The following is a 22,500-nucleotide window of genomic DNA, read 5'->3' on the forward strand; positions in this document are numbered from 1 at the left end:
AATTATTTCGGTACAAAAAATGTATGATAGAATTAGTTTTCTTTCTGAATGAGCTGTATAACTTACCGGTGCCCAAGGACCCAAGTGATACTTCGGACAATTTTTCACATCTCTATTGCACTCTTGCTCTGTAGCCGGCTTGTTGCCCACATTCTCCAAACATACAGAGTCCTCTTCTGTCGTATGTGTTCTACAAAATACAAATAGAAATTTAAATAACATATCTTAAGGTGTTTTCATTTCTTGTAGAACAATTTACCCATTCGGCGAAATGCGTTCGCAGGTAACAGTTCTGTTTTGCACGCCATCAGCTCCGCAGCCTTTCGAGCATTTACCCCATTCACCTTCGACCCAACTGGGCGCACATGGCTGCTCATTACATGCCTGCTCTTCGGGTAGCTTAGCGCTGGCATCACACAAGTTGGGATCAACTTCTTCGAGCGTCATGCGATTGGTGCAGGTTACGTTACGCGTTTGCGTACCACCCCCACATGGAGCGCTACACGGCTCAAACTCGGAATGTGTCCACGAGTATTCCACAGGTGTTGATTTACTCAATTCTTCTGGTATGCTATACTCATAAGTTAGGCTCAAATTCTTGTCTTGTACCAACATCATTATCGTAATGGACTCCGTTGTGGGCCCACTGCAAGTCAGCTGATCGGGTGCGGCAAAGCCAGTTGGTTTTCTTTGATAAATCCACCAACAGCCAGCATAGAACATAGGGCGTGGAAAGTCGATACGGAAATTACCGTTCAAATAGTAGTGACCAGTTGAGTTGCGGCAGGCTAAGTAATTGCTGGAAGGCGCCGTCTCCTGTACACGTATATTCGTGGCACCACTCGGAATGAGTATTATATCATTATAACCTGTTAAAGTATGGTCGAAACAAAATATTAGAAATATCAGTTAATTAACGTCCACCAAAAGCACTAACCGACTGGATAGTTATTGGCAGTTAAGGTGTCCGAAATGGTGCGGCACGTGCTGCCATCTCCACCACATTTGCGGCATTTATCTTCCTTGGCATTCGAGCCGAGCATCATATCGCAACCGACCGGCTGGCACACACCATCCACACAAACATCGAGATCGCGATCATTGCAACGTGTGCCATCGATGACTTTCGCTTTCTGGCGATAGTAGAAACGTTCGCCCACCGGCATACAATTCAACTCGCAAGGATTGGGTGCATTTGTGTATGGCACCCAATCATAGGTGACGCCATCGAAAGGTACACGATTGAAGCGCACACACTGCTGTAATCTAAAGTCCGGCTCATCGTCGGGGCAATCTTGTGTATTACAGGAGAAGTACTTGCGATTGCCACCTTTGCAGATCGGTGCACCATTGCGTCTGCAATGACAAATGATGTGTCATAAATTATTTACGTGTCTGGCATTTGTGCAGACTTCAACTTACGCTAATCGCCGGCATTCGCGTGTTTGAAACGATACACCGCCTCCGCACGTGCGTGAACACTCTGATGGTGAACTCCATTCAGTCCATTCGGCGGCATCGTCGCCCTCTCCGCCCGGCACTATATAACTCGCTGGTAGGTACATATTAGCGCCATATTGTCTTTTATGTCGCGTTCCATACTAAAGGAGACATGTTAATGATTTATTTTTTTTTATTTGGAAAGATCGGAGATGGTCAAATAAATCAACTTACGAATCTGGAGTATGAGGATTGAACACAGTAGAGTACGATGAATAATATCAAGGCCGTTGAACTGTAACGAAGCAAAAGAATAATAAATTGGTGTAAGTAGCAATTTCATAAAAAAAAATAGTTTTATTTTTATTTATTTTTTTTTTCTTTTAGAATTTAGAATGGGTCTCTTGTATTACCCATTAACCTCAATGACCAAATTTCCTTCTGCGAATCGCAGCTGAATTAAAAAAGCGATCCATTTCTGAAGCAAATGGTTTCTAGTAATGAAGAGCAAGTAACTACAACCTCTAGAGACTCTAGGGACAATGGCTGATGAAAAATTTACTTGAAGAGAAGGTTTTGATAACCGGATGTCCCAGTTTGCTGCGTATGACGGTTTGTTTGAGAGTGGTATTTCAATGTTATTTTTAAAATGACAACAAGTTATCGAGCAAAGTATATTTGAACTATGTAAATCGGACCATTCTAACTACACAAAATAATGTATTTATTTTTAGTAGACCTATTATTATCCCAAGATCAAAAACTTTATTTTTTTACTAGATGTAAGATGTACTTATACAGACAAAATTAATAGAAAACCATAAACTAAGAGACTAATCCAGATGAGAAGGTACAAGTAGCATTCGACAGAAGTGTTTTCCCCAAGGTTTTCGAAGCAGTTCACTTGAGCTATTAGGAGCGAAGAAGATGGAAGTAAAAACTATATGAGTTTAAGGTCGCATAGGTATCGTTGAAAGCATAAAAATTCACGAATGCGTTGGTTAGACCAAGCCGTATGCATAGAAGACGATGCTCCAGCAAAAAGCCCATGGATTTGATGGACAGTGAAAGCAAAAACTGGCGAAGTTTTTTGTTCTCGGCTTGGATTGATCTTATAGTCGAGTTCGAGGCCAATGGGTGGCCAATTAAAACAAAGGCGCTCACGTATGCAATGGAAAGATAAATCGACCTACGATTGTAGTGCCAAAGATGTAGGAAAAGATGTAAATTTTTTATTAACACCAATCTTGGTCTTGGGTAAAATATTTTAAAATATTACCGCTAGTTTGAAAAAAAGTGTTTAGCTCCGCAAGCATGTTAGTCAAGGTGGTATTAACATAAACAACTTTAAAGTGTAACAAAAAGTAATTTTAAAATAAATTATTGTTTAGGCAAAGTTGACACGAAAATCAATTTACTAAGCAAACAAAAATATTCATCGAAGCCAATTGTTTTTCCATTATAGACATTGAAGAGCATAAATATATAGCTACGAGTATATATGTACATTTCAATGTACCTTTACAGCCATGTAAAATATATTGGGGCATATATACAAGTACAATTATTTCCAAGCACTAAAGCCAAGTTGCGCTTTCAATTAATTAATACCAAGTGTCACTATTAATTTTAACAATACTGTATATACGCAAAAGCATACAAATACGTTTGTTTTGGCCTCAACAACCAGCGCTGATCGCCGCTTTTCAAAACTTTTATCTTTATGTGTGTTTTTACAGCCACTAAAGCTTAGTAACTCATACATATTTATGTTTATATGTGTGTTTGAACGTTCGCCTTTATTTGTTGCTATCTGTGGCATCAGTGCTTAGCATAAGAAAACACAGCGCCTCACAGCAACAGCAAACAAATGGTTTAGTAAATTTATTTATCTGCAAACCAGCAACAATTTCAACGTATATTTGTTGAATGTAGATATGTACGCAGTCATGCGTTGCCAGTAACAGAAAAAAAATAAATAAATATGCAAGCAAAAAAAGCTAAACTAACTAATTTAAGAGAAGACCCACATCTGTGCGTTTGTGTACCGAAGGGAGGCAGCGAAATTGTTTTGTATGTCAACAAGTTGCACTTTCATTGCATGCCACAACCGCAAATGCCGCAACAACCACTGTCACTGACATTGCCAGCCAGCAACACCGGCGCAGGCGTCGGTCGACAAGCATGTGGCATATAGTTAATTAATTTTTATGGCTTCGCACGCTTCATAAGCAGCAAAAAACACAAACAAATAAATCAAAAGGAATTGCGAGACAAAAAGTAAGATAAGCTTCAACTTGCTTTTTTTGCGGTGGCAAAGATGTGGACTGCCGCTGACCAGCCGCATATGAGTGAGCATCTTTGGTGGCGATCATAAACGTTAAGCTGGGGCTACCACAAAGCTGCTGTATGTACATAAGTAAGCAAGTATGTATGTTCATACCATATATCTAGATATGTGGTGCATCTCATTGACTATGAGTCATGATGGCTCCCTTACAGTTTATTGCACTTACTTATATTCTCCCATAAATAAATATTTACTTCGAATTTCCTTATTTATGCTCCACGATCTTGAAAATCAACTCATAAAGAGTTCTTCTTAACTTTATTGGTAATTCTTTGAACTGTCTTACTTGGCACCACTTTATGCGATCCCCTTATAATAGTGCCTTAGTCGATGAGTCACCTATTTCTAATATGCTTTAAGCAAATAAAGCTTCCCAACAATCAAATATTATCAATATAAACACAATAATGCATGTATGTGTGCAGATAAAAGACTATAATGCCGAAAAAAAATTATTTTCAAAAATTTAGAACACTGCATAACTCAGGGCGCACTGCTTCCTGTACGCAATCCGCTCAGCGACCGCAGACCGCCGACCGCTACAAACGCCATATGCATGCTTTGGCAATGCCAACGAACTTAGAAGACAATTTTTGCAAATTAAAATGTAGAAAAATTAAAACAACCACACAAATTGTTATGGCACAGACAGTGTGACGCCTTGGCATGCACACATACAAACACACCAGTGCACATGCCTGCACACCTCACGGCAACGCAGTTGTTAGCAAGTGTATGCGATTATGGGTGTTTGCCACAAATGTACCGCTACGCGCAACTTAGCTGACGCGCACGTCAAGTATGTAGCACATATATGCAATACAAACAACAAAGAATTGCAGCAATTTGCCAATGCGCATATTTTAAAAACAAAAAAATTCAAAAAAAAATAAAAAAGAAAATAAATTTTTTTATTTTTTTATCTTCTAATTCCATTTGTTTTCCACTACTCCTTATTCTTATTAATACCTTATTGCTTGTGCATATACATATCTTTATATTAATATGTGTGTTGTGGCTTTTGTTTGTGCCATTACTGTGCTTGTTTCTTGCCTTTGTTGGTCTGTTGCCAATTTAATTTCGCTCGCTGCATGTTCCACGCTACAAATCGTCAAAAATGTCGAATCAGTAGAATCTAAACCGAAATAATAAGTTACACTTCGTCGCCTCGACAAAGTCACACGCATGCCAATGGCAGCGGGCGGTCCACTGCAATTCCGTGTGCCAAGTGTGTGTAGTATCATGTAAGACACCGCTGCGTGCTAGAAATATGGCTTTTGAGGTTATGTTGCAGCAGTTCCTGCAACTGTTGTGTTGTGTCGTTTTGTCACCTCGCCAGGACACTTACTGTCCTTGCCGGGTGACTGCTTAACTGTTAAGTGTTTAGCAATTGACAAAGCGATCGGATTTACTTTGTCACATTTTGTGTCTTGAGGGAATAAATTTCCATGCTTAAATATATTTGAACTCTTTTGAGTATCAATAACGAGGTTTCAATCATATTAAATGCTGTTACATTTTACTTTTACCTCCTCCGATATGTTAAGTACTTTGTTGTAAAAGTTTCATGGATGCTCCACATAGTTACTGAAAAATATTTTGAGAGGAAAGAAATAAAAACCTCAATACGCAAAATGACTATATCAATCCAAATACCTTCGACATTCCGACTAATGGAGATCACATCGCTAAAATCTGAAACGACCATCAATCCAGTTAATCCTCATACTACCCAGATCCCTAATGTCCGAGTAAATCAAGCATTCTGCAATTAAATGCAACCAGTCCCCTACCCCCAACCCACAAAAACAACCAGATATATCAGAAGCCTTTGAAACAAATACCCTTTCCGCGTAAGCAGAAAGTCCAGACAAAATCTGTAGTCTGGGTTACCCTCGACAAACCCAACGTCCCAAATGCACTCATAAGTCACTCTTGCTACCTACACCATACCCTATCATCCATAAGCCTCTTACTCCCTAGATATCCCTCCCTCGCCACATCATCATCGGAAGTCCAGTCATTATGCAGCAATGACACACTCAAGCCCCTTTTTTATCCTGAATGCAACAGCACGTTGTATGACAATCAGTTTCAAAGGGCATACACCTAACAGAACCTACGTAGCATCCACTGAGACGGTGCGTCCACCCGGACAATCGGTGGACAAACCGGTGACAATGTGCTTTAAGTAGCGTTGCCACCGTTTTGTTCATCCCCACATCTAAACCCCGGGTATTTACTATCTAAGAGTTGCCATCCTGCCGCTCTAGCTAAGACCGCAAGCGACCTCCGACCAGACGTAGAAGGACGTTCGCATACACACAACACTTGAAGAGTGGCTGGAGCTGCCCAAGCAGAGAGTCGATCACAAGAATCTAAATATATGGACCACAGATGGAGCCCTGCGGGCAGCAACGAACCGCTCTAAGCTCCGCACTCCCATTATTGCCTACTAAAGAGGGCTTCCTATCCGAATAGTAACTCCGCCTAAAAGTAATTTCCGGACAGCCAAGCTCCTCTAGCCATTGTACTGCTGGATCCTAGCTTAGGTAGTCAAATGCCGTCTTGAAATCAACAAATATGCTAAAGACATAGGTCCTGTGGCGAACAACGGCGAATACCGCAGTCGGTGACTGTATGAGATAGACGGCGACATTGGAAGAAAGAGGAAGACTTCACTCGGCGCCAAATAGTAAGAGGAAGAATCGACTAACGCGATGTTGATAACTCGGCTATAACCGGGTAAGCGGTGTCTACTCTGATGATTTGATTATTATTAATCCGAAAGTCAAAACTACTTAAAATACTTAACTGATCCAAAAAAAACTAGAGACTAAGAGAGTACTCTCTAAGAAAAAGAAATGCAGAATTCCAGTAAAATCTAGTATTTTGAACCAAATCATCATTCAGTAGAAACATGTAACTTCTTCGCATAAAGCTGTTGTTTGTTCGGAAACTTATTACATAATATTGTCGAAACTTCCTACGCAACATGTCTACTCATCTGCCTGTATGTAAGTATGCGTGTATGCATTATTATTTTCCAACTGCGAGTAACTTATGAGCGCGCTGTTTTGCCAAAATCAACGTAAAGTTATTATCAGCAAACCACATTACCTTGTCGTTATAGTTTCGAACAACAACAACTGCAAACGGCCTGTGCAGCGCGCGTCGTACGGCGGCGCCATCCCAACTACGCGACTTCCGCGCAACTTGATTTAGGTGTTTGCTTACAAGGCAACAATCAATTTTTCGCAACATTTGCACCAGCTCGCATTTTTTATTGTTATTATCTCTATATTTTGCCATTGTACTCACACATATTTTCTTAAGGAAATCCAACAATGTGCGTTCTTGTTTTGTTGCCCTTCAACCCCCCTTTTCAATTTAGAGACAGACACAGTCGAGGCACATAAATTAATGTCCTTAGAGTTTTTTATTGGGCGCTGAGTTGGCGCAAAAGCGAAGCGACCGTGCATAAATGCATACATACAAACATTATACGAAATATTGAAGGCAATCGTAAAGGCTTCAATCTATGTTTGGATGCAGATATGTTTGTACACGCAAGTAAAAAAGTCATTTTGTAAACACCAAAATCACCAGCGTAATATTAAATAGAACAAGAATTAAAAGCAGAGGACAGCACATAAAAAAGTCTGTCTGTGTATTTATGAGCTTTCTTTTGGAAGATCTACATGCATCCGGTGTCCCGTTATGTATGATAGTCTGCATTAGTAAAAGCAGATATTACGCTAAAAGTCTTCGAATGTCCCTGAGAAATGCTACAGTGAGTAGTTCCAGGCACGGGTTATATGATTAGATGCAGAAGTGATGGATGACTTTAAAATCATATTTCTCGATAACATGACATATTAAGCATAATAATATGAGTTCTCCATCCGATCTTTCGTTATCGTATTATTGATTTCTTCTTTTGAGTTCATCAAAGTAGCTGATCACAACCAAGAACTAGTAACGAAACTTCTAAGACTATTTTTTGTCTGAAATATCCTCAAAGCTTAGAGATCCCATCAAATCTATAGCAATCCAAATACTTCTATTGATTTCCAAGTTCGTCAAAGTAAGTTGATAAGTTCAATTAAGAACTAGTATTGAATCTACAAAGATTACTGTTATATCAGTAAAATACTCGGAACTTAGGGATGCCATCAAAGTTCGTCAAAGTAAGTTGATAAGCTCAACCAGCGAATACTATCTAATCTGCTAAGATTACTTTTATATCTGAAGTATACTCGGAGCTTCAAGATTCCATCAAACTTCGTCAAAGTATATTAATAAGCTCAATCAAAAAGTAGTATTGAATCTGCTAAGGCTACTTTTATGTCAGAAATATGTTCGGAATTACTAGATCCCAACAAAAGTTCGTCAAAGTAGGTTGATAAGCAAGTGGATATCAGCTCCCACCGCAAGCAACTCAGTCGACAGTCACCCCAGAACGGAAATGATGAGTGACTTATAGAGTTTGGTCTCTGTTCGTCGAGAGAGGACTTTACTTCTCAATTACCTACTCAGTCCGAAGCAGCACTTGTTGGCAATGGTTATTCTACGTTGGATTTCGAGGCTGACGTTGTTGTTGCTGGTATCAAGATAAGAGAAATTATCTACAACTTCGATGTTATGGCCGTCAACAGTGACGTCGGAGTCAAGTCGCGAGGGCGACGACGGTTTGTTTGATGACACGAGATATTTCGTCTTGTCCTCGTTCGCTATCACACCCATTTGCTTCGCTTCCTGACCCAGTCCAGTCCAGGCGCGGATGTGGAGGCCAATAATATCAATATCATCAGCATACCTCAGCAGCTGTACACTCTTATAGAAGATTGTACCTGCTCGATTAAGTTCTGCAGCTCGAATTAGTTTCTCGAGCAGTTGATTAAAGAAGCCGCATGATAGGAAGTCGCCTTGTCTGAAACGGCTCAGAGAGGCTCTTCCTGATTTTGACGGAGCTTTTGGTATTGCTCAAGTCAGCTTACAGAAATTATGAAAACATCGTTGAGCATTGTAAGAAGGGTCTAAAGAAGCTCAGCGATTAATATCTTAATTCAAATTTATTCACTCAAGAGTTGTCATTAAAAAATGTGCTCTGCTACTGTAAAATACCTGCATAAAAAGGGTTTCCAACTATAATTCAAACAGAAATTAAATGAAACAATAAATTACAATGACACTTTTTGTTATGCCAGTTTTTGCTAGCATTTACTATATAAGTAAATATATGAACCCGTTTGGCCCCACTGGAAGCACCACCATAACCTAGAGCAGCATTTAGCACATCTTAAGCGACAAGCAGTCAACTGTTGCCGCCATCGCGAGTATTTATCAAATTTAATTTGCAATATGCTGCGAATTGTGCGGGGCCAAGTGCTCAAGGCGAATGCCACAACAACGCTAACAGCAAAACCAGCGGCAGGCAGCGGTGGCGCAGCAACATTAATATTTTAACAATTTGAGTGTTTTTATTTCGAGCGAAGCATGCAATCACAATAAAGGCGCAAAGATCAGCAACAACAGACCACCACAACAACAACTGCAACGGTAATGCGATAAGAATATGCATCGTTTGTTTGGAGTGTTATTGCCACAGGCAACACGACCGCAGAGGAGCGACATACAGCACTGTTCTTGCTATTTTTGTTGCACTTTTTCACGCCTTGTTTTTGTTGCTGTTTCTTATAGATTTCATGCCGCCGCGCAGCCAACACCTACTTAATTTTGCCAAGTGACACTTTATTGCCAACAATGGCAACAACAGTCAGCCAGCCAGCCAACAACAATCGGCACGCTTGCCGCTCTTTAGAAGCACCGGCGACGAAAGCAATAAAAAAAATGTTGAAAAAAGCAATAACAACAACTGCAGCATTTGGTGGTACACAGGTATAACAAAAGGACTATTGTTGTGACACAATGGAACGTTGAAGTGTTCGCCTGTTGCATGCCACTGTGCTACGATGCTATGCTACGTGTTGTTGTTGTTGCGCCGCTTCGGGCAACATGTCTACACGGCGACTTTAATGGCGAAATTGCTGGTAAAAACGGTGTGATCCCTTGCCGCGGGCCTAACACTGGAGCAGTAGCGGCACTTTGATCATAAAACTACAGCAAGTAGCAAGCTTGGCGAAAAAATTGCTGTCATGCATATATATATATCGGTATTTACGCATGCATATATGTGTATATATATACTCACATAATAAATCAAAAATACTGAAAACAAAAAATTTTGCTCTCAATTCAGATAAAACAACTGTTGTTCAATTGTGTGGAGGAATTTGGGCAATGTCTCGAACAACTTTGTCATTCGCAGTTAGTGAAAGAAGTATCTTTGTAGATTGGCAAAAGACAAAGACAAACGAATTTGCTTCCAGCATTGGGTTCTAAAGAGGAACTCATTGGCGTAGACGTTTGTCGCCAATTGGGGATTACAATAGCTGAGTAGAGTTCTTCTCTACTTCCATCGGCGGGTACTGTCTTCCACAGAACATTTTTGTCGAAAACTCGTAACATCGACTCATCAGATGTTTTCATCATCCATGCCTCTGCAACATGCAGTAGGACGAGGATGCTGAATGACTTACATATATTTGTCTTTGTTCGTCAAGAGAGGACTTTATTTCTGAATTTACTACTCAGTCCGAAGCGCCCTCTGTTAGCAAGATTGGACTTCAATGCTGCCGTTGTTCTTTTTATTAATGCTGGTTCCAAGATAGACGAAGAATAGATGGACTACACTTATATTTTTATCAAAACTGTGGATCAAAGATATTCTGTGAATTAATCTATATAATTGCTTATGAAAATCAGGAATATATTCTATTAGATGAACTATTTGGGATCCTTCCAGTTTTGGATGACTATTCCCTGAATTTAAACTTTCAAACTTCTTTCGACATTTTAAAATTAAAAAAGTCCATGGAGCTAAATTTTTTTATCATATGTCAAATACTACGATACCATAGTTAAAGGAACCTTGGGTTCAGAACGTTCAGAACTAGACTTCTGAATTTTCATCATAGCAGAATCAATACCTCGATCGTACTTTATGTACGATTATGAAGATCTTTATCTCGATCGATCTTTATTTATTTTAACCAGTTAGTTTGAATAACAGTTATACATAATAGCTTGAGTTCATCTGAAGAATTTGTTCGAAGATTGTTTCATTGTCTTAGACATTCATTCCAAATTTGATGAAGATGTTTGCCAAATAAAAATATTTATGAAACAAGGTCTCAGTTTAGATGACAGCTGTATTCTATTGTGGTCCGATATCGGCGATTCCGACAAATAAGCTGATTGTTGCGAAAAATAAGGCTTTTGGAAAAGTGTTTAAATCATTTTCAAATACTTTATAGGGCCTCCGAGGGTATTCCGCTTTTCTTTAAGGATTCACGAAGTAGAAGGTAGAAGAGTTAAATTAGGGAGGAAAGAGTAAGTTACATACTCAGACAAAAGTTATACACTACTTTTGGAGGACCAATAATGTACATGGCTTAATTATTTTCAGTACTGACTATAATAAAAATATTTTTGGAACACCAACAATGTATTTGAAGAAAGTTCTAACTTTAACTTAGTTTGGAATTTTAATCCCATTTTAATCGGAGCAACTTTCATAGCCCATATTCCGAATGTTCACAGCACAGCATTTACCGAATTCTCATAAAACTGTTGTAGCGTGGAGCCGCTAAAGAAGTATTTACAATGGAGTCCTCAGATGATAAAGAAATTTTATGATCTCTAATTCGCTTGTTTGTCTTCAACTTCTGCGTAGAGACAGAAAAATTTAGTTCCCACATACATATCTACATACGCGCCCAAACACTTTTATGGTTAGTTGGTATTTACGAGCACGCCCGACGCGATCTAAAGTATTTCCAAGTTGCCGATTTGCCTTTTTCTTTGCACGCGCTTCCCGAGTAGTTGCAAAATGCCATAAAAATGAATTGACTAGTGTAAAGTTGGTGGCAACAACCATCAATCACTAAAGCAATAGGACGTCAAGCTAACTGCTGATTGGTTGCAATTGTTGTTGTGGTGACTTTTACTTGTGCGGCAGCGGCGGTGGTGGCGGCAAGTTAAACGTTTTTGAAAGCAGCTCAGAGGGCTAACGCAGCGGAGCCATGCGAAAATATATGCAACAAAGGCAAACAAACAAATGCAATAAAATTCTAGAAATTACGCAGAAACAACAACAACATGCAAACTAACGCGGTCACAAAGTCAAATGATACATATGTTTGTAGCTGCAACACACACGCACATACACACGGCATACTGACAGAAGAAGTGCTCATATTACCAGCGGCAGAGGACAGCGCGCAGAATGCAACATTAAATGCAACAACAACGAACGCAATAAAATTAAAACTTTCGCAAGAAAACAAGAAAATCGCGCAGAACAAGATGCGATAATAAATTTTATTTTTACTACACAAATATACGAGTACGTATGTGGCAGGAGCGCGGCAAGAACTCCATATCATCACACACATGCAGATGTCTCTTCATCAGCATTAGCGAACCGCTAGCGTACACTGCAACGGGGAGCGCCTAGGCGCGTTCCTGAAATAGCAAAGGCATGGACGCAGCAAATGAATTGGCAAACACAGAGTTGCTGGGCGCGTTGCGAAAGTGAATGTGATTACACAGCGCACATAATCTCATTTATATGTGTGTATGCGAGTGCGTGTGTTTCGAAATTTAGTAATTGCATATAAAGCAATAACAAAGATGTTTAGTGACTGCAGCGCGGCGCGCAAACCCAATTTTGTGTCTGTTTTCGGATGCGATTCAATTGCGCGTATAAATAGGATAGCCTGGGATGCGTGCGCCGCGCTGTAATGGAACACCATCAATGACAGCGCGACAGTGGGGCACAGGCGCACGACAATGCAGTGCCACAATCAAGCAAGCGCTTGCCGCAGCATGTGTTGCTGCGCGGTCCAGAGCAGACACTCTGATGCATTGCACTCAGGCGCGCGCGGCAAGCAGATGGAGTATGTGGGAGGGGTGGAGGCGCGACTAGTTGGCCGACAGCCTAGTCAGGACGTAGTTCATAATTTATGAGTGGATGCACGCGCGGAGCCTATCAGCAACACAGGCAAACACATGCCACATGACACATAAGGCTGCAGCGCTCTTATGCGCGCACACATCTACACGAAGAATGTATCTGTCAGTGCCGCGCCCGCAGATTGACGCATGCAAAGCTATGCGTAGCAGAAGATTTCCTACACACCTTCGCTGCAATGAAGTAACTTAGCAGAGGCGCAACTACTGTATTGATAATGCAACAAATACGTTTTCTAGCGCTCAATTTTTCCGCTATTTGTGGCAGAGTGGATTCCTCGAAATCATAAAAGCACTGCGCGGTTTATTGCTTTATTGTGGCACACTAGCATGCCTAGGCGCGCACACATACATACGCCTTTTCATAAAGCACAAATGCAAAGGAAATTGTGCGTGCAATTGCCACGCTGCATATGCCACACATTAAGAGCTGCAGTGTGCTATGCGGCCGCGCCGTTCGTAAATATTGTATGAAACAAGTGGCATGGGAAAGGGCGCGTTGCACATCCATCCAAGCAAGCAGCTATCTACCGCGCCACTGTTCCTGGAGCGCATCTTTCGTTTGTTGTTGTGACTAATGCGGTTGCATGCAACGCGCAAGTGGCAATCGACTTGCAGGGCTTTAGAGACGCAATGCACTTTGCCACTGACGGTTGATTAGTAAAGTAAATAAACATTTCCAGCAGCTCCAATCAACTGCTCCACTTTCCGTTCAATCAGGTGGCACTCGAATTTTAGACTTGCAGCTCCCCTCCCCACTAATAACTTCACTTCGATTGTTTGTTTAGTTCGAGCTGATTTGTATACTTACATATGTAGTATATTTATATGCAGTGCGTGTCTGCTTGTGGCATATATTTGGTAAAGTGGGTTGTTTTCTTCCCTTTTGGGAAGTTTTTGTAAATTTTAATTTTAGCTCATTTATCTGTTTCTAAAAGCATTGCTGTTGCAAGTGTATGAGGGTAAATATGTTGCATGGATTTACTATGTACTTAGGCTTGTGTGCCACAGCTGCAACATGTCGATGCTTCACTTAACGTTAAGTGTGGCAAATGGACCCATTAATGCTCCAAAATAAGTACCGTCGACTAAATTTGTTTTAATTGCCGCCGAGAAGTAGGGTACTACCATTAAATAAAGCTTTGATGGCAGCGAAATTAGCAAGGGAGATATAAAGTGAGTGTGAGAGAGAGAGCGAGAGAGTGAGCAAGCAGTCAGCGCGAAGTACATGTGTACGAGTGTTTACACGTTAGGGCCATAAAATAGTTGCGTACGATGTCGATGAAGTCGACAAAGAATAGTTTTAATTTTTTTTAATCTTTATAGATTTTGAAGAAAGAGGGGTACATATAACTATAAGTAAATAAATATTTTTTTCTATTATAAATTTTGAATGAAGAGAGGAAGTATATAACAATATTCCTAAAATACAATCGAGAAATATTTTTAGAATTATTTGGAAATGATCATGATTTTGAGAGCCTGTACAATTTTATTTTTACTAACTAATCAAGAAAAAATTTCCATGTTAGAAAACCAGAATTGCCTATTTTTCAAACTGGACGAACACTTCTACAGAGAGCAGACGTTGCATTGCCGACTATGAAGGCATGTGACCATGATCCGAATAGTAATTACCCGTCTGAAGAACAACAAACCGGCGGGTGCCGATGGACTATAGACTATCAACCGAGATATTCAAATACGGCGGAGAAGAACTGATAAGAAACAAACATCAGCTTCTTTGTAGAATATGATCGGACGAAGCAATACCCGAAGATCGAAATTTATGTGTGCTTTGCCTAACTCACAAAAAGAGAGACCTCACAATGTACGCCAACTACTGTGGGAGATGTCTGCTGAACATCGCATATTATCAGTATGGCTTTAGGCCTGGAAAATCAACAACTGGCAAGATATTCACCATGCGCCGAATCTTTGGAAATACCCGTAAAAAGATAATCGACACACACCACCTCTTCGTCGATTTAAAAGCTGCATTTGGCAGCTCGAAAAAGAGCCGCCTTTATGGCGCGGTGACTGAATTTGGTATCCCCGGAAAACTAATACGACTGTGTAAGCTGACGTTGATCAGTACCAAAAGCTACGTCAGGATCGGGAAGAACCACTCCGTGCCGTTCGATACCAAATGAGGTTTCAGACAAAGCGACTCACTATCGTCCGACGTCTTCAATGTACTGCTGGAGAAAATAATTCGATTACAATAGAGATTTCACTTGGACAGCTTTGAACACCGGTCTGTTATGGTAAACCTTAATACTGACTCATAAGACCCTTACAGATCGACAAAGTGCTTTGAGCCTATCACAATTTTATTGAGACGGCTAATGTCAGTTTGGGCTATTTTTATTGGCTTCCCAAAAGAGGATGGGTCGACCAGTGCACGCGAGGTCCATTGGTACCTGGAGACAGACACTGTTTGACCAGCTTAGAGCACACAGTTAGCGAATTTAGTGCTAAATAGTACTGCTGATATCCTCCCTGAAAGAGGCTGTGCTTCTTGGTAGTATGTCCACTGCAACCTTGATATCAGCCACTTCTGCCTTAAAACACTATATTGCTCCGTCTAATAGCCAAAAGCTAAAATAGACGAAGAGCTGTTTAGAGAAATCCCTCTCTCCAACCTTCCCTCCTAGCTTCGACCCATCTATGAATAAGCTCACTGCTTCTCTTCTTCAGCTTCTTCTCCCTATCCACTTCTGTCTCGTAGTAACCCTTTTGTTGCCAACCTTACATTTTCTATGTATAAATAATTATAATTTATTTATAATCTTTTTTAAAAAAAATCTGAGTCGATTTAGTCATCTCTGTCCGTATGTCTGTTTGGACTATATACAGAGGCTGCTATATATATTTCTGGACTAGGCAACACTAAGTGTTGCCAGTTGCAATCTGACATTTCCATTGGAAAGTTTGACATTTTTTAGCATAACATCACTCAGAACGTTTTGTCATTTAATAGTGAATTGTTTTATTTACAGGGAATTAAAAAATTCATCTCGGCCAAAAAAATGGAATTAACTCGTGAACATTTTCGTGCGATCATTTTTCACAACTTTCGACGTGGATTATCACGACAAGAGTGCATCGATGAACTAAAATCTTTGTATGGCTATGAAGCACCATCCTATAGCACTGTGAAAAACTGGTACAACGAATTCAATCGTGGCCGACGCTCGCTCAAAGACGAATTCCGTGAAGGTCGTCCAAAAACAGCCGTTGTGCCAGAAAACATCGATGCCGTACGTGAACAAGACCGTCATGTAACATACCTTCAGATAGAGGCATGCCTATGCATTTCTCCCACCAGCATACATTCGATATTGCATGAACACCTGGCCGTGAAAAAGGTTTGTTCTCGTTGGATCCCGCACAATTTGACAATCGCTTAAAAAAAGGCTCGTGTGGATTGGTGTAAAGAAATGCTGAAAAAATACGATCGTGGTACTTTAAAAGACGTTTATAAGATCGTCATAGGTGACGAATCATGGATCTACACGTATGAGCCCGAAACAAAACAGCAATCGACCGTGTCGGTCTTCCAAGACCATTTTCGTTGATAAATATTCCCATTTTCATTATTAGGCCAGAAATATATATAGCAGCCCTCGTATACGTGAACTAGCCCTTCAAAAACTGAAGGATCTGAAATAATGTCGATCTGAAATTTTGTGCACATTCTTTTCTCAGCAAGAAGTTGTCAGAACCGCCGATATCGGTTCATTATAAGATAAACTGTCATGCAAAAGCAATCAAAATAAAACCCATGTATGGAAAATTTGTTTAATTGACAAGATATCTGCACGAAATCTAACATAGTTTATTGGCCAATCTCCGTAAAAGAATTGATGAAATCGCACCACTGTAGTTTATATTTTTGCCGTACTAATTGACCGATCAAAATATCATTTAAAAGTCGATATTTTAAGAAGGCTCTAATTTAAGTGTTTATAAATTTCAAATGATTAGCGAAGCTATTGGCAAATACCCGAGAATTGAGCACTTCGTGTTTACATTAAAATTTCCGCTGTAAAAAAAGTCAGTTCCTCAATTCAATTTGGCATTTATTTAGGCATTTAATGACAGGCGAGTTAATTTTTACCAGAAGTTAAAGTGAATCAAAAGAATATATTTAGAGCTGCACCGAAATGTGTACTCTTTACTTATACTCTTAAGACTGACTTATTACATGGTTCTTACTTCTTTTTAGACTAACTATACTATTTATATTACTAGTTGATAGATTGTTTGGATACAGATGTAGGAGTATATATATATTATTCGTTTGTGTCTGTTTACACATATATTGTTTGCTTAGATACTTTCCCTTTGTTCTAAATTAAGGTTGTTTGGTATTCAAACTCAAGGTTGTTTCGATGTTTGTTTGTTTAGGATTGTTTGTTGTAGTGATAGTGCATTTCTATTGCTCCAAGGTAAGGTTGTTTCGATGCATTTTCTTTAATGTTGTTTTGATACATTCTGTTTATATCATAAGGAATACGTTCCTTAACTCGCGCAAATAAAAATTTCCAGGCAAACCAACTAAACACATTAATCTTAAGAAAAGCCTTTCGCTGGGCTACTAAAAGTGTCTGTTCGATAGGGTGTACAAACAACGATCAAAAGCTGTGCAAATTTATGGCTCATTTAATTAATTAAGACATAGCTACCATATGGATATTATAAGCAGGCAATAGCAGATGGAGAGTGCATCAACGACAACAACAACTATAAAAGGCACAGCTGCTGGAAAACTGTTTAGCCGACCAATTGGGCACATTTCCTTTTATACGTTTGTTTTCTTTAAACTAAATTAGAATATTTAAGATGTAAATTTAGCAAACACAGCTCGCAGGTGGCAACAGTCGGAAAATGGCAATAATTAAATAGATTTGAAATAAAAATGCGATTTTTGCGCACGTAATTGAGAAAGACAAATACATACGTGGCAATAAACGAGCAATCAACGGTTAGTTGTGTGTAATACAAGGAAACTGTGCAACATAATTAACGCTAAACAGGCGAAAGGATGCGCATACGAGACAGAGACGCTGAGTCCTTGCCAGCAGGCGCTTTGTCTTTGCATTAGCGCTTGTATTTGATTGTCACCGCCGGCTGGCCCGCCAATATACCGCAATAGTGGCAAGATAGTGTAAAGGAGTAAATAGAGATCTACAAATTCACACAAACGCACACACACATGTGTAATTAAAACTGCCACCTAGCCCAGTGAATTGAGCAGACAGCATTAATATAGACAAGTTAACCATAATGGTGATGGCACGAGCGCCTAATAGTGGTAATGCTGGTAGTGTTGGTGGTGTTGCAGCATAGACCTTGGCTAACAAGTTGGCTTTGTTAGCTGCTAATGGCAGTGTGTGAGCGTCAACGGAAGTAAATGTTGGCATTGTTGAAAATATTAATTGCATTTGCATAACGCTGCACACTTGTTAGGCGGCAAATATATACACATACACACACACCACAATACACTTGCATGCGTTGATTACAAATGTGTGCGCTTGTGTTGAATGTTGTACTAACTGTTGCATGTCTGCTTCACGCCGCCTGCGTTGTCGCTTGATGAGCATGTGCCTAAGCAAACATCCTGTCAAAAGCACAGTCGCATTCATACTTATCAATTTCAAAATTAATTAAACTAAATTGAAGAACTAAAATACACAGACAGCTTACAATGCATACATACGCACTTGTGTGTGTGTGTGAATATGCATGTCAGTGCATACAAAGTGAATAATCAGTTGGCAGGCAAATGTTTAACTAAAGGTGCACAAAGCTTTAAGTTTAGGTGTGTGTGTGGCAGGTTCGCTGCAGTCATTTGCACGGCGTTGCAGTTTCATACATCATTCCATTACAGCATAATGTGAAATTTGTTCGTATTCCACATATAACATTTGGCAATTGTGTGTGCCACATTTCAGAAGGCTTTACTTAAATACACCTCTTCATTAGTTTGTCAGCTCGTATTGCTAATGAATCTCTCCCATAATTATGTGGAAGCATTCCAAATTTGTGTTATTTGCAAAAAACTGTGTCACAATGTAGGAATAGTGCGCACAAAAGTATGCTTTAATAATTTTTAAAAGGAAATGTGTGCTTCTAGGAGCTTTCTCCCTCTTTCTGTTTTCATACCCAACCGACACTAATGATATGATACTTCCCTCGAGAGCCGAGTCTACGTAACCGGATGAACTCGAATTTTTATCCAAGGACTATCAACTCGGCAGAATTCTGCCGCTACAACAACAACAACATGTGGTATTATTTGAACGGTAGAAATTAGAGCTAGAGGACAATTCTGTCATCAATGTTTTTATTCCGTTTCGTTAAATAAAAAACAACAAATTAAAAAGAAAATTAATTCTAATAGTCTAAAAAATATATTCAAAGGATTGACCATTGTTTTTTCCGCATTTCGTCCCCCTTTCTGGCATTTTGTGAATACCATGTCAATAAAAATGTTCGTATTTTGAAAAAAAAAAAACAATCAGAACCCATTTTTCGACTTCTGCGTAGGAATCGCTGCTCTGCCATTGCGTGTCCCATCGATGAAAATAAATTGTAATCGAAAGGTGCCAAGTCTGGTTAATACGGAGGGTGGTGTAGCAGCTTCCAGCCAAGCACTTTGATTGTATCCCGAACCAATTTTGCTTTGTGTACAGATGCATTGTCGTGTAACAAAATTTCTTTATGAGGTCTTCTGGCACATTCTGGTCACTTTTGGATCAATAGTTGGTTCAAATTGATCATTTGTTGTCTATAACGATTATAGTTAACATTTTCACCAGGTTTTTGAAGCTCATGATCTACTACATCCACACGGAGCTTTGCCTTTCTTACGAATCGATCTTTTTTTACAGTCAATGTTAATGGTTGTCCTGGCTTAACCCATGATTTTTGCTTGCAGTTTGGCGTCTTCAAACTTTTTTGGTGGTCTTCCACGCTATTATTTCTCCAATCAAATTAGTCTTTGAATTGCTGAAACCATTTTTTGTATGTTGTTTCTGAAATCATTTATTGCATATTGCTTCTGATAGAACGTGATCACAAAATACCTCTACAAGCAATCGATGAGATCTGCAGTACTTTTAATCACTTTTCTGGTACAAAATTCGACATTTTCAACACAATGAAATGTCTATTTAATGACTGTAAGGTTATTGGTATTGCCAACCAAACAGAAAAACTCAAAAACTCATTCACAACAAACCATAGCAACTCTCTCACCGGTATATGTATAGAGAAGGATCCACCAAAGTGCGGTTTGGCGACTCCATGATCCACTTAATCCGGTATATAGTCAAAGTAAGTAAAGATTTCCAAGTTTTCAGAGACCTGTTCTTTTTGGAACCCCTACTCTATGAGTCTGATGGCAACTTTCGAAGAGATACACCTTCCATACTGAGCCCTAGATATTTCACTGCTTTCGCTGGTTGCAGTCGGATGTCTACTCAGGCACCTTTGACCATAAGCACTACACCGTCTCCATAAGCAATCACCCATAGAAGAGGAGAAAGATCCTTGTGGGATTTTCCTACTCACGTTTCGTTGAGCACGTGCGTTTTCCCATTCCGTTTAAACACGCTGTCGCACAGAAGAGTGAAACAAAGGTGTTTGATGTTTGATTCAACCGTCTAGAGCAGTTACGACTGCTTTCGGCAGGAAGTTAATGAAAGCTCCCTCTAGCCATGACACGATAGTATGCAGGGCAGTATCTACTGACTTGCCTTTATAATAAGCATTCTGCGCTTGTGAAAAATGTTCCCTCTAAATATAGTATGCCTTCTTATGTACCAGTCCATCAGTCTCTCCAGAGTTTTTAGTACGAAGGAGGTGAGGCTGATGATGCTTCAGGCTCATCACTCTCACTTTCGGAACATGTTTGATATATTTTGAAATTTGAATAAAACCTTGGTTCGACTTAACGTTTATTTAACAGTGATCTCACGAACGACTTAAATAACTTTTGTGATTTAGACTTTAATTCTATCTTTTTTTTCAAATTTAAAGTAAGAAATATATTAACAATCTTCTCGAGGGCTTTGTCTAAAGTTTTGTTTACCTTCTCAGAAAGTATTTACTTTTAGATAAAAATGCAGCTGTGACAGCTGTGGCAAACAAAAAATATTATTTTCCCCGCTTACTAATATAAGTACCACAACTCTAAGTTGCATGCAACTGCATAACAATTTGCACTTGCTGCACACTAAATGTTACATAACGCACGTAAGTTGCAGGAAAAATAGTTGAGCATGCACCTGCTACAACTCCAACTTTCTACTTGCCTATACACATAAATAAGTGACCGTAAACCCGGCATTTAGGCCTACTGCCCCATATTGCTGCACTTGGTGCTCATACAGACATACATACGTATGTATGTACTATACACAATATGTATATATTCATAGAGATTAGCTACGCCAATTTGCTGTAATTTGCTGTTTTTGTGCTGGCTGATTTGTTGCCCATGTTGCAAGGCCATGATGCCACCACACTATTAGCACCTCTAATATGTTGTTACCACAAAGGCAGCAAATACTTAAAACAACCAAATGCAAATTGCATGCAGTTTGTGCATGTATATGTGCAGTGAGTGCACCATTGTTTGACTAACAAAGAGCCATGCCAGCAAAGGTACAGCGCATTGGTCCACTCCAAAATCTTCGCTGAGCGTTGAACAGCGCAGAATTCTGCGAAAAATGTTTCGTGTGCATAATTTCTTTTGTTTGTTTGTTGTTGTTATTGCTATTGCTGTTGCTGACTTTGGAAAATTCTATTATTGTACGGCTTGTTGTTGTTGCTAATGTTTTGCCACTTGAATTGCCACAAAAATCGCCGCGCCTTTGGTCCAACGCAGCTTCTATGTAGCCTTTGCAAATCTATTTTTATTTTTGCTTTTGCCTTTGCCAGCATTTCTTTTTGCACACATGTGTTCGCGAAATTCCAGCGCCTTTGCTATTTATTTGATTCAATTTACTTTCTTTAAACTATTTTATGCTGAGATAAATGTTTTTCCTTTCCAAAAGTTTATGTTTCAAGAGTTGCATTGTTTATTTGCTCTTCAGCTCATTTCGTTTTAACTATTTATTTTTTTAATGTGTTCGGGCGAAGATTTTTGAAAAGTGTGCTTGCAAACATATTGTATGTATTTTGAAAAAAAATTTCCCTATTTTTGCAAGAATAAGAGAAATGTGTAAACATTTTGGAAAGTTCTTGCTTTATAGTTTAGGTAAAAAATAAGTTGCGTGATTAGATCTCAGCGAAATGTATCTAAAATAATTTATGATATTATTTGTATGTGGAATTTTCGAGGAATCGTTCAATTTATAATAAAGTAAAGAAATTAAGTCAAGCACTTTTTTAAAAAGATCTTCCAGATCATCTATGTATGTATGTCGAAATCATATCATACTACATTTCTTAGTAAATCAATAAACTTTCGCATTTGCCGCAAATTAAGCTAAGGATTAAACATTTGCTAACGCTGTTTATAGAGAGTAAAAATATGTATATATATAATAGCCTTTTTTTGACAGATAGCGCGTAAGTCGTGTTAAACTGTCACTTAA

At 39.3% G+C, this 22,500-nt stretch overlaps 1 protein-coding gene across 6 annotated transcripts in view; it reads right to left on the reverse strand.

Moving 5' to 3' along the window:
- Positions 1-22,500, reverse strand: part of LOC105225727 (papilin) — a 57,472-nt gene that overhangs the window by 11,650 nt on the left and 23,322 nt on the right. For all 6 annotated transcript variants that reach the window (XM_049449525.1, XM_049449523.1, XM_049449524.1 and 3 more), the window contains exons 2-6: positions 1,675-1,735; positions 1,423-1,601; positions 938-1,356; positions 260-869; positions 67-190 (exon numbers count right to left, since the gene is read on the reverse strand). In XM_049449525.1, the coding sequence (XP_049305482.1) occupies positions 67-190; positions 260-869; positions 938-1,356; positions 1,423-1,601; positions 1,675-1,735 (1,393 nt within the window). The remainder of the gene's footprint in view (positions 1-66; positions 191-259; positions 870-937; positions 1,357-1,422; positions 1,602-1,674; positions 1,736-22,500) is intronic.

This window comes from Bactrocera dorsalis, chromosome 2, assembly GCF_023373825.1.
Source record: "Bactrocera dorsalis isolate Fly_Bdor chromosome 2, ASM2337382v1, whole genome shotgun sequence".
Lineage (NCBI taxonomy): Eukaryota > Metazoa > Arthropoda > Insecta > Diptera > Tephritidae > Bactrocera > Bactrocera dorsalis.